The sequence below is a fragment of the Branchiostoma lanceolatum genome, chromosome 1 (genome assembly GCF_035083965.1).
Source record: "Branchiostoma lanceolatum isolate klBraLanc5 chromosome 1, klBraLanc5.hap2, whole genome shotgun sequence".
Classification (NCBI taxonomy): Eukaryota; Metazoa; Chordata; class Leptocardii; order Amphioxiformes; family Branchiostomatidae; genus Branchiostoma; species Branchiostoma lanceolatum.
The window spans coordinates 4,229,856-4,243,486 of record NC_089722.1 but is presented as its reverse complement, the minus strand read 5'-3'; the positions used below and the strand labels follow the sequence as shown (position 1 = coordinate 4,243,486).

The following is a 13,631-nucleotide window of genomic DNA, read 5'->3' as shown; positions in this document are numbered from 1 at the left end:
TGAAGGTAGCCTCTACCAGGCTCCACAGGTCACTGGAAAAATCGTAGAACATGCCAGAGAAGTTGGTCCGCTATAGATGTTACAGTTTGCGACCTACATGGATGGCATATTGGACCCTCACTCAGTAGCCAACTCTCTTAGCATATATAATATTAATTCTATTTGGCCAATGTCTACTATTTTCCAGCCATCCGCGAGGCCTGGTACAGGCTAAGATACAGGGGTTGGAGACAGCCCTGCTTGCTACACACATTTTCATAGTAAAATTTTCCTCCCAATCCTTTGTCTCTGCTTGTCCTTTTGCTAAAAGTTCACTTTTAAAATGTTCTGAAACCAAGAAATGAAATTGGTGTGGCCTAGTGTAGTGTTAGACTGGTTAAGGTCGGGATTTTCCCCAGGTTTTGTAATTAAGTCCACGGTCGTTAATCATGAGTTAATGTGCTGACAGGAAGGTATGAAGGGGGTTTGGGGGCACTTCTTAAGTTACATATAACAGACTGTATCCACAATATATACTGGTGGCTCACAAAGGGGTTACCAAAACACTTTTCACACAAAAAAACATACTTAAGAGATAAAGTTTTCTTTATTGTAAGCTTTTTCTGTTATGCTTACATTAGTCTAATATGTTGGTTCATGGAATCTGATAAAAATGTCAATTTGGAACATCAACATAAAACAGAGCAGAAACTCTGTACCTTGGTACACATAGTTTCAGGGAGTGAATGTACATGTGTAGTCAGATTCAACTTTTCCTACCATTTGCATCATGCCTTCTTTCTTAATTTTCGCCTTAAAATGTTAAAAGACATATGACTTTGTGTAGCCTACCAATTTCAAGCATACATTATAAAATGACTAGTAAACATATTAGCACCTTATTTACAAGGTTTCTTTACATAATACTGCATTGGGAATACACATACATAAATTATGCAACATTTCACCAAACTTGTGTAAAAATATAAAACCCTATAGTATGCTTATATAACTACATACAAGTAAAATACAAATAACTCGATCAATAAAAAAACAACCATCATTCCCTTTCAAAGGGTTAGCCAGAAAAACTCGATAAAACTTTACAAATACAATGTTAAATTGAGTGAATTATAGCAAAAATTGGAATGATCTTGACCTTTGACCCTCCAGGGGGAAATATTCACTGACTAAAATATCAAAAGTACAATTATTGAAATATTGATTAAACATGGCTTATCATATTTTAAGCATTAAGCATTCATTGCATTTGGAACAGACCATTCTGATGTTGAGGGGGAGTCAGCATGGACTCAGATGGGGGGAAAACATGCACTTTTTTAATGCAAATGCTGACACCCCTCATATCTAAAATGGTATATCCCAAAACTGCAGGATCGCTAATCAAAGTTGATTGCATAGCAATTAGAAAAGTAGTTGATAAATCTATGTTCCTAACTAACATTGCGTCTTCAAGTTCAAAGGCACAAGTTTGGAACTTTTGAGTTCCAAATAACATTTTCTGGTCCATTTTGTATATACTACGTACATGTATTGGTCATGATATGCTTTTAAGTACAGTTCTTTCTGCACAGTGATTTTGTCAGCTTCAGTTTAGCTGCCTGCTAGACACAAGCATTTTCTAGGCATATTACCACAAGGTAGCATGCTTGGACCGCTTCTGAATCCTATCACATTTTTGGTCCCTTCATTTTAAGGCACATAGATTGATATGCTTAACAATAATTATGATTAAGTACTGGATGTTTTCCTGCATGGCACATTTTCAGCTCCTTAAGCTAAGAAAAGATATACGCAGGCCATATATCTATCAGTAAGTACTAGGCATTTCACTTCAAGGACGTCATGATTGAACCACTTCAAGATTTACTTTGATTGCTTCAGTCCCTTTTGAATGGCACATATTAGAATGATATCCTTTAAATTTGGACAATTTTTGTATGGCAACATTTTAGCTCCAATATTTTGGCAATGCCTGCTACAGATATATACATGTACGGTGTTAAACGTTTGAGACACTTTCAGTAAATCTTATAATATTTTCTTGGTCCCATTTTAAGGCACAAATAGATTGATATGCTTATCTTCTGATGATTCTCATAAGGCAAAATTTTAGCTCCAACAATTTGTCAATGCACGCTACACATACATGTAAGCTGAGGCCATAACACTGGCGTAAAATGGTTTGGTTCACTTTGAGTAAATCTTATAACATCTTTTTTTGGTCCCATCCTAAGGCACATATAGAATAGATTGATATGCTTAACATTAAGTAAGACATTTTTCTGTGTAGCATCTTTTCAGCTGGCACAATATGGCAGCTTTATCTACGCATACGCAGTAGGCATAACATTTGTGTAGGCATGAGAGTTTGGAGGGGTGTGTGCCCCCCCTGTAGCCCCCTCTTCCCTATCAGATGACTACAAATGTTGTAGCCTCACATTTGCGAAGTTGATGTTTTTCATTGTAGCATCTTTTCAGTTGGTTCAATTCGGCAGCTGTCTCTATACAAAAGAAGCAGACATAACGTTCGTGTAGACATGAGAGTTAGGAAGGGGGTGTGCACCCCCTGTAGCACCAGACGCCTCTGGTAGTCGCACGTTTGCGTAGCTGACCGTTTCGGCTTTACGTCCTGTCGCCGGACTACTTTGCGGCGTTCGCCTCTTCAGACTTCTGTTTGAACCGCGGGGAGACTTTCCCGACCGTCTCCGCGAGTCGTTCCTCGAGAAATAACCGCCGGAAATTCCGGAGAGGTGGGAGCTTGTCCGGGCGAGCGACCCGCGCACGAAGCTCGGGTGGTCGTCTTCCAGGATGGCATCGAGATCGTCAGCATCTGATTCGTCTGTCATCGGAGCCATCTCCACGTAACTCAGCCGGGTTCTCGAAGGACGGTTTGTGGCCTAAAGAAAATTAGAAAGAAAAGATTCTACAGATGACAATACAAAATGGCTATTGTCAATTCAATGTAGTTGTATGTATGCTATCAGAGAATTAAAGGGTGCTACAAAGCATAGCATTTAGTTGTTATACATTCTATATCAATCAATATTCCCTATATGGATGACAATGTTCCTAAATTTATGCATTCTTGAAACTGTGAAAGACATTGAATGGCTAAAATTGAATGAATAATTGCAATCATTCTACCCTATGAGTATGAGTGAGTTGTAAATTAGAACTAAAAATGACTAGTGGCCACTGCAAAAGAAAGGAGGGCAAAAGAATTAAGACATCAGCTGTAAAGAGAAGAAAGACCAAACCACCACACCAAAGAACTCTAGAAAGTTTAGAAAAGACATTAAACATTTAAGGCAAATAACCAATATACTAATTACATCATCTGATTCAGCCAATTCAGACTCAGTTAAGTCAGCCATGTCCATGTAGCTGGTTCTTTTTGGAGCCGGGTCCTCAGTTGTAGGCTCCTGTGAGAGTAAATATTTAATCATGTTAGCAACACATGTACAATGGATATGGGAGACAAATGGATATGACAATAAACAAAAAAACAAAAAACAAGTGGCTTGACATTGTGATCTTGTTACTGTTAGTTTATATGGCATGAAGTTTAAAAACTTGAGTCAGTAGGTTAACAAAGTGACAAGGTGGGAAACACAAAGACATGGGTTCCTTAGTACATTTTTCTCTGATGAGAGAATTTTGTGATTTTTCCACTATTTTCCATGAAGTTTCCAACCTCACTGCTGCATTTTTTCTTTTACCATTTTACAAATGAAATTAAAATCGTAATTGCCTTGGTTGAAAAAGAAGATTTTCTTTCGGTTTTGCACAAGAAGGAAACCCAGACAAATATGACTTGGACAAATGAAGTGACAATATTACATCTTCAGCTGCTGTTGCCATGTCCAAATAGCTGCTTCTTTTTGTCGAGGGCTCTTCAGAGGTGTCGTCCTGAATGATTGTAAGAAGGTACATGTATTTGTTACCAATGAATGTAGCACAACAAGTAAACAACAACAACAACAATACTACAACATCATGGTAGGTTAGTAGGGATGGATTGGATGATAAAAACAACAACAAAGAATATACAAATATTTGAATGGAACAAAAAAAATATATATTATTTTAAGAACATTTTATGTGCTAAAACATCTATGGAATATTTCTAGTGCCACCTGTATGTCAGCCTCCTCCCTGGACCACTACCTCCTCCTCCTCCATCCTCCCCCCCATCCCCATCTACACACCTGTCCACACACCTAACTCACCTGTACATTCTCCTGTAGCCCCGCCCCCATGGACAGGTAGTTCAGCCTCCTCCCTGGACCATTCCCTCCTCCATCCTCCCCTCCATCTGCTCCCATCTGGAGGTAGTTGATGCCGCTGTTGCCCTTGGTTACCGTCTCCAGGACTCCTCCGTAGGCAACGCTGGCTTTGCTCCCCTCATCTTCTACAAAAGGGTGAAAGGAAAAAACATTTAACTTACATGTATGCAGCATGTATGATGCCAGCATCTATAATAATTATCAAGGCATATATACATGTATCTGTACCTGATACAGATAGATAGGTATGTGTGTGTGTGAGTGTGTGCATATGTGTGCGTGCATGTCTGTGTGGGTGTGCATCTGCGTGGACATGTGTTGGGGTAGCATAAGTAGGGTTATTACATTGCACATTGTTAGCAAGCTTTGACCAAAGTCACCCAACAATTTAACATCATACTCTTCTCAAGGCAAACAAACAAACAAATAAACAAACAAGCTCTCTAAGCTCCCAGCACTCTTCCAGCTGCCAATTAACAGTTCCAGGGCGCACATGTCCCACTTAAAGCCATCAAACCTCCCGTTTTAGCACGGCGCTCCTGGGGAAGTATTAAAGGAGGCATCTACGATCCTCACGAGACACAAACAGACGTCATGTACACCAGGGGTCAAGCTCAGCACCATATAAGGACATGGGTACCATCTGCTGGGGGGGACCAGTGCCATATAAGGGCAGAGGGGTACCAACTGCTGGAGGGGCCGGCAACTGGACCATAGGAGCCAGGCTTAACTGATGAAGGGGACATTGTGGGATCTCACACGGATGCTACATCAGCAGTTACAGCTGCTCTGTCAGGGTAGCTTTGTGCATCTTCTGTATCTGTATTCTGTATAGCCGGTATAACCGCCCTTCGGCGGAACACACCAGCTTCTGTATTCTGTATAGCCGGTATAATCGCCCTTCGGCATACAACACCAACTTCTGTATCTGTATAGCCGGTATAACCACCCTTCGGTGTACATGTAACACACCAGCTTCTGTATCTGTATAGCCGGTATAACCGCCCTTCGGCGTAACACACCAGCTTCTGTATCTGTATAGACAGTATAGCTTGTATAGCCTTTGGCTTAACATGCAACAACTTGGCATGTGTTGAAGACAGCCTCCGCAAGCTCATAGCCCCAATTAACCAAACAGATTCTGAAGTTACTTGCTGGAGAAATACTCGGGAAGTTGATAGAGACATAATGTTGTTATCAATCCCTTTTTATTGAATTCTCACCACAGTCACCATACTTAAATTTCATTTAAAGAGGAAAAGTTTTGTGTTGGCATGTGTTGAAGACAGCATAGCATTAGCTGACACCCGCAATTAACCTAACAGAAGTTAATTGTCTAACAAACGCTGGGGAATGCTTGTAAGAAATGGACCTAGAGTTTGATATGTTTCCCTATAACTCTCCAGGCCACCGTATGTACATTAAAATTGTACTTCAATTTGAGCAAAACATAAGCGAAAAAGTCTCGCAACTTGGCATGTGTTGAAGACAGCATACCCCCAATTAACCGAACAGAAGTTAATTGTCGGAGAAACGCTGGGGAATGCGGCCGGCGGATGCGGGTCGGTGGGAACTTGCTCGGAATGCGGCGGCACTGTGAGGTCGTCCCTTCAGACGTGTAACGACCGGGAAACCAAAACATCGCCTTTAGAAATCCCGGGGACGGGACAGAGGGCTTGTCACGACACCAAAGAATTCTGCACTTCTCCGGGCGATAATTCTGTCATCACTACAGCCTGGGTTTTACGCTTCGCTGCCTGTTTATTAGGCCATTTCTTACCACATTTTGACCTGGAATGAGACCAAATTTTCATTCACCACTGATGAACTGTTTAACAATGTATGGAAAATCAGAAGCTTTACGCTACTAAATCAGACTTATCTGTTTGAGAGAAATTGTATCTACTCAGTTGACAGATTTGAAAATCAAATCATAATCTGTTACAAAAATTGAAAATGTAACGACCGGGGAAAACTAAGCATCGCCTTTAGAAATCCTAGGGACGGGACAGAGGGCTTGTCATGACACCAAAGAATTCTGCACTTCTCTGGGCGATAATTCTGTTGTCACTACAGCCTGGATTTTACGCTTCACTTCCTGTAAATTAGGCTGTTTCTTACCACATTCATAGCCTTAAAGAAGAATATTATTTTCATACCCTAAGTTTTTCTTTTCTTGGTGACACAAGACTTTTACTTATTATCTCCATATTCAAATTTTGAATGTAACTGCCTTACTGATTGTGCAATGCTTTGGGACAAATTCAGGGTGCATGTGACACATACAAAATGTGTCATGTGATTTTTCATGAAAAACTGTACTTTAGAAAGAGAATTGACACAACTTTAATTCCATGTCACATTCCAGAATATTTCTCCTAGAATTAATCTGTGTTTGGTTACTTGGGGGTGTGAGCTTGCCATGCTGTCTTCACCACATGCCAGCCTTTCTTTATCTAAATGAGCTTGAGGGGTGCATACATATCCAACTGCTGGGGCGATCCTATCCCAGGCCAGTCGGTATTACAGTTACAATGTACTTAACATTCTGTAGCAACCACATATTTACATTTCTGCCCACATCAAGAGACTGCTACAGCTCATCACTATACAAGAAATGCTAGATGAAAACAGAATCTGAGAACAAAGTCTTACTGTATACACACAGTTTCAGGGAGTGAAAGACTAGGTGTGACAGACCGTTCCGTGTAATATAACCAGCTGCTGTCGCACCGCGTGCCTGCGAAGCTGGTGTGTTATGCCAAATGGCGGTTATACTGGCTATATATACATGTAGATACAGATACATATAAAAAACAGTGAGATACTCAAGTTTTTGTGATGTCCTCTTGCTAAAATCTGACATGAAAATGTCTGAGAACCAACAAATCTAAAGTGTGAAGAAATTTATCTTATTGATTCAGAACTACATAGGCACATTTCAATCATAATCACATCTGATTCATGACTTGTTACACTTACAGCGGATGATTAATATGTTGATGTTTTTTCCACATTTGCAAATTCTTTTGAGCGAAAAATCCTCTTATGGGTGATCAACTGTTACAGTTTAACGTTATAGTCTGCTAAAGATCAGAATTTAAACCATTTTGATCTTTATCTACATGTATTGTTGCACTTCCCTGAATTCTTCTGCAGTAGTATATACAACAGCACAACACTTATTATAATACTTGCAAAGATAAGAGCCATATCTCAGATGCCTTATAAATCTTTCCTTAAAGTTTCTGATTTAGTACAGCTAAAAATCTGAAGACTGTCGGTCTTTACCAACTTTTCTTTTTGTTCCTAAATCCTATGATTATAACTTCTTCTAACAGAAGAATATTTCTAATAACAGTTATTGTAACAGTTCAAAGATAAGAACAGTTACTGTAATACATTTGTACATGCCATTAGATAAGGGTTGTATACAACATGTATGTCAGGGTAGAGATATCTGTCAATAGATATCACGATCAGGATGGTAGGAATGTGGTCTCGCATTTATGAATCCTGAGTTTCAAGTCAATCCATCAATCTAAAGTGACATGAATCAAAGTTGAAACATTCTGTCTTTTTAAGGGATATCTTTAAATCTACAGACTTCGATCAGGATCTCTATTCTTCCAGATTACAATCTCTACCTTGACACATAGGTATATTTATGACAGTTTCATTTATCTCAGGCGCCCATCTTAGACTTCTGTCTTCCTACTCCGTCCTCCAGACAACTTGTCCTAAATAACATCGCCCAGCGTTTGCTGTGACAGAAGGCGGCCCTTCCGCAGGTTGTGTTTACAGTTATGCCGTGCCTACTGGCTAAATACTGCTGATAAAGTCTGGGGTTTAACAGACAAGACAGGGAGAAACACTACACATCCTCTTCAGTCTAATGAACACTCGTGTTTCTGGAGCTCTAAGAGAGTTCTACATATTTCTTAGACTTCCAGTATCCTCAAGATTTTTTCTATTTTCATATTCAATATTTAAGGTTTCGATATATCCAAATGCCAAATACAAGCAACGTTTCTCAATGCCTTTTTTTTCAATATTGATTAAAAAATTGTTTCCAAGCTTGGTGTGTGGATTGAAAAAAATGAAGCTGAACTGCAAGATCAACACAAATCAGACTCTGTACTTTTGTACACTGTCAATCATTTGTGTAGGTTGTAGGTTTGGGGAGTGAGTTACTTTTTCTCCCAGCCCTGCATTTTCATCTTCATTTATCCTTTTGCTTGATTTTTCTTTCAAAATGTCCAAAAAAACCAAGAGAACTTGGAAATAACTTCTGAATCAGAATATTTCTAGCTGTCTGAGCAATTCTATAAAAATTTCAAAAGCAGGCTCTACAAAATAGTTCATCTGCCTACTGTACCAGGTGTAGCTATAAAACACCTGTATGTATTGATCTCCTGTTAAGTGGCACTCAGACTTTGCTTTCACAAGAATCACCGGGTTTATTTATCCACAGAATCATCCATTTGTGCATTTCTGTGGTTTCTGCGATGTTTGTACGGACAATATGTCGCACCTTTCATCCCAAAGTGCCTTGTTGTTTTGCACACCTACATTGTCGCGGCGCGTCCTCTGTTCTTTTCCTCCCTGATATTTTGACAAGTCTCGACACAAACAAACACTCGTAACCTTTAACCTTTGACTTGTTGACATTTCGGATGGGAAGTTCCCGCCAAAATAGCAAAGGCAACAATTAGTTTTTTGCAATGCATCAAAGCATATCTTCAATGGTGCCGCTGTTTACATTTTTGGTGTATTTTTGGTGTGGTCTAAACATATTTTCTCAACCGACGAACCCACTCACTCTCGCTATCTGCTTTATCTAGGCTCGAGATGAAATATTCATTGTGTTTCATACACAATGCATCAAAGGCATATTTTGAAAACTCGATGTGGGCAATCACATAATATCGTAAACAGTTACAACTTTGTAACATATTCACAACTAAATTTGGATCAACATAGAAGAGGACACGTGCATGTATATGTATCCTGTTTTGGACAGTTACTAATCTCCAAGTAGATTTTTAGGGGAAAATTGTGGCATCTTGGACCCCTGTTCACACGGCCTCCAGTCAGTCTTGTCACCATTTTGACCCCAAAGGTCTTGTTAGAGATAAAAAGGAACAAGGTTATGTTGTCAGGATGCTCCTGTGTTATTCAGTGTGTTTGTCTGTATGCGTCTCTGACATTGTTCCATATTACCTTTCAACATTGTGATAATTGAAGGTCCAGTGTATACAAAATGTAGTTCACTGTAACAGTTGCAAGATATTTTATTGACTTCTAAGGCCACACTAATCTATTTCCTTGATTCTCTGACATTTTAAAGGAAAAATATACATAAATCTTTCAGCTTTAGAATACTCTTCATCTGGACTGTACAATGTAAATGTACATTCAATGTACTGATTTTTTTAATTTCTAGATCAGGACAAAAACAAGTCTGCAATGTGCTTACATGTAGTACGGTGTTTTGTTACCAAATGAATATACATGTACCCCAGAAGAAAGACTGGTGGACCCGATCCCAATAGTGCATAATCATCCACCAGCTTCTTGATAGCCAGCAATGTGCAATCAGGCCTTGCAGAAGGGCCTTATCCTATCACCATGGCAATGGCTGTAACCTAGCAACCTTCCCACCCACCACACCTGGAATCATAGCAACCAATCTGAGCCCACTATTCCAGAGAACACAATTTTGGTCTTAGAGAAAAGTCGTCACAACCTATTGTAAGACGTTGCTTCATGCGCCCAAACTCGAAAGCATGATTCCGACCTTTTTAGAAACATCTTCATTGAATCTCATATTCCCATATGTCAATCAAAAGCATGATTTAGACCTATTATCTAAGGAACTACATTACAAACACTTATGGCCGAGACTGATCTAAGTGTTGCCAAAAGCACAATCATATAATGTTGTGTATGTGATCACAAAAAATCCCCAGTCAATGCTACTAATAAATACTTTACAGTCATTAGAGTTACAAGTCATAGAATAGAGTGACTTTTTCTGGTCTAAAGCAAGCCAAAGTCAACTCCAACCCTCAGAAACCTTGGATCAATGTTCCCTATACAACTTAGCCCTTCTTGCTAATATAAAATGCAAGGTATGCTTCATAAGCAATTAATCTGTTACCAATGTTGACATAAAAATATCCACATAAATTGTGCTTACAATACTACAATAAAACAAGATTTTTTTGTCTAATACAAGCTACAGTCAACCCCAATGCTATCTCAGCTCGACATTTCCAACAGACCTTCATTGCTAGTAATCAGGACGTTCTTTATAAGCATCTGATCTGTTACTAATGTTGACATGAAAACAGCCGATTGTGGTCAGGTTTACAACACGGTCAAATTCTCTGAATACAGGAGATTCTTTCCTGGCCGTATTTCCTGGCCAACTGCTGGCAGGGCTGGAAAGACTGGGTGCATAATATATTTCTAAATATAAATTGGACCCAAACCCAATATTGGAGCTGTGCATCTTGACTGTGGGTGCACCTGAGTGCACCTACTATAGATATTTTGGTAGGGTTACATTCTTGACAATAGTATACATAGTAGGCATTCTTCAGTCTCGCAAGACAATGACACTAAGTGTCGGAGAAACCTTAAAGGTTATTGCATCACTTGTTTAGAATCTTTAAGTTAGCAATAGAATTTGAGATTCAAGTTTCGAAGAGTATTAGTAAGGTTTGTAGTAACTGTTACATGTAGGTTTAGCTGAAATTCTACTTCACTTCATACTGTGCACCTGGAATTTTTTGATGCAAGCAACTTTTTAGGTTAGGTACATGTACACCAGTGTACAAAGTGATGAAACTATTCTCAAAAACGAATTTCAAGCCCTGGCTTGAGCTCAGCCTGGCAAAGTAATAATCCTGAACTATGCCGGCGGAATTCCAACAAGACTCGGACAGATACAGGCACAGGGAAGGTGCCAATCACAGCCAAGACCACTTCGGGTCAAATTCCCCGGATTTCGGCAATTCCGAGGGTGTCATAATCTGTACCGATCGCACTGATTACTCCGGTTTCCCCAGGAATGGGTGAAATGCTGCGGAATCTTGTCAGAATGTCCGTCACCCTTCCACCGAACACAAACACACGTTGTGCGGAGAGGGAGCGCCAAGGTGAAATCTGGGTGAATGGTTGGAATTCCCACCATTGATCCGCACACTAGATCACTTCAGATCGGTTGTTTTGATATCAGAGGCCTCTACGCAAGGAATGGGGATCACAGCACATACCGGAGTTCCTAACATTGATCCAAACAGCAAATCTTTTGTTTTGATACCACTGGGCTATGTGGGTTCAACTTGACATGAATTTAGGGTCAACTTGAATTAGGAACACCATTTTCTGCATTTATGGGGGCTTTCCAAAGTTCTACAGCAATGTCTTGTGGCTTTGGAAGCCCAACATGGATGCACACACCATCTACATGTAACTTTCCGTGTTTTGATTCCACAGGGCTCTATAGCAATTAGGGTCAATGGAAGTTGACTCAAACTTTTGGAGTTGCTAGAACTTCAACCTGAAATATGTTCTAAACATGACTCGAGGTAAAAAAATTGAGATATAAAAGATGAATGTCTAGGAAACAGTTGTTGGTACATGATTGTACAAAAAAGATATACCTGTAATTTAAAACTTCATTGTACACAATCTTTCTGCACTCATCTCGCAAGCTTAAGGTAGTAAAAAGCACCACCACAAGTATAGGAGAGGGTATAAGTGCTGTCATGCATATGCAACTTTACAATTGAATTGATTCCAACGTGATGTCCACAATTTAAAATGTTACGACAATGACTTTTCTTCTTTGCAGCATTATATAAGAGCTGAACATTGCACAATGACTGACCACATACATGTAGTAAACCATCTGTTCTGCTGTATGAGAGATTTAATGATGTATTATCAGGTTCAGTTTGACTGATGAGTAGCCTCGGGACAGTAAACATGAACTATCCATTCTGTCTGACAGGAACGGGGGGCGGGTATAGAGAGGTGTGGGATCAAACTATAGTGTGATAGGCACTTACAATGACATTCATGTAACGCTCCAGGTGAAAGGGTGTAGATATAGTAGTTTTTGATGTAGGATAAACAGTCACATACATCTAGTTGACCATCCATTCTCTGTCTAACAGGAAAGGGGGGGGGAGTTACAGGTATAAAGAGGTGTGGGTTCTCTATCATAGGCTCTTATAGTTGTTGTTTAGTACCTTGTAGTGCCTAGTGGCACATAGGGCAGGATGTTTCCTTGCTGTTTCAGTAGCAGGGCATATTTTTACAGGGAGGGGAAATGCTTAGCTCTTCCCCTTTAACGTGCTCGAGGCACCTCTTCGAACACGGGACTCACATTTTACGTCCCTTCTGCATGAAAGTTGGGGTAGGTATAAAGAGGTGGGATCCCTACTATAGTGTGACAGCCACCTATGACAATGGTGAAAGGATACATTTGTATCCTTGTTGAAAGGGAAGGAATAAGTTAATGTAAATGCACTTATCTAAATCTACCATATTGAGTCACAAAAGTTATGAGCATTGATGACAAATGTCTGAATATTTGATCCTGGTGTACATAATGTTTCAAAATGATAATTTAGATTGTTGTGTTATTATTTACTTTGTATTCATCATTGTTGCCATACATTGTACCATATAAAACTGTCAAGCAATAAATTTCATTTATTCATTAGAAAGTGGGGCAATGCCTAGTAACTTGTTACAGTTTTAACTTGAATGTCACAACCCCAAGAATGCACTCAACAGCCCTGCCTTTCTGTACACTCACTCACAGGTAGATCTTGAATTATTGGTTGAAACTCGATACTCTCCGTGAGCCCTTGGCTGGGAAAGTAATCAATTATAGAGAGGCAATAATAAAGGCTGCATGTCTGTAATATACTAATCTTGTCTCAGTCTGTAGAGGGGACATCTATATTTTAGTGATCTTAATTATCAAGAAGCCAACATCACTCTTTATGACAGTGTATAACATTATCTATAAGGCTACACCAATTCAATTTCTTGGTTAACACATTTTTAAATTCAATTTTAGCACAAGGACATCATAAAAACAGAAGGCCGGGGTGAAAACTTGCACCTGACCCTGTCCACTCCCTGAAACTGTGTGCACCAAATTACAAACTTTCCTCTGAGATTCTGTTTTCATGTTGATTTTCCAATCTAGCATTTTTAAAAAATCCGTTAACCAAGAAATTAAATTGGTGTGGCCTAAGATAATCATAATTCTTTAAAAATATTCTCACAATGGAAAGAACCAATGAAAGCATTTCA

General features: G+C 39.4%; 1 protein-coding gene across 3 annotated transcripts in view; it reads right to left on the bottom strand.

Annotated features, from left to right (window-relative positions):
* Positions 1 to 567: 567 nt before the first annotated feature.
* The window catches only part of LOC136430341 (proto-oncogene tyrosine-protein kinase ROS-like), a 34,128-nt gene continuing 21,064 nt past the window's right edge, over positions 568 to 13,631 (bottom strand). The window contains exons 23-26 of one of the 3 annotated variants that reach the window (XM_066420865.1): positions 4,233 to 4,414; positions 3,844 to 3,912; positions 3,336 to 3,425; positions 568 to 2,900 (exon numbers count right to left, since the gene is read on the bottom strand). In XM_066420865.1, coding sequence (XP_066276962.1) covers positions 2,505 to 2,900; positions 3,336 to 3,425; positions 3,844 to 3,912; positions 4,233 to 4,414 — 737 coding nt within the window. In that variant the 3' untranslated portion in view covers positions 568 to 2,504. The remainder of the gene's footprint in view (positions 2,901 to 3,335; positions 3,426 to 3,843; positions 3,913 to 4,232; positions 4,415 to 13,631) is intronic. The other 2 variants (XM_066420873.1, XM_066420883.1) reach the window with 2 other exon arrangements.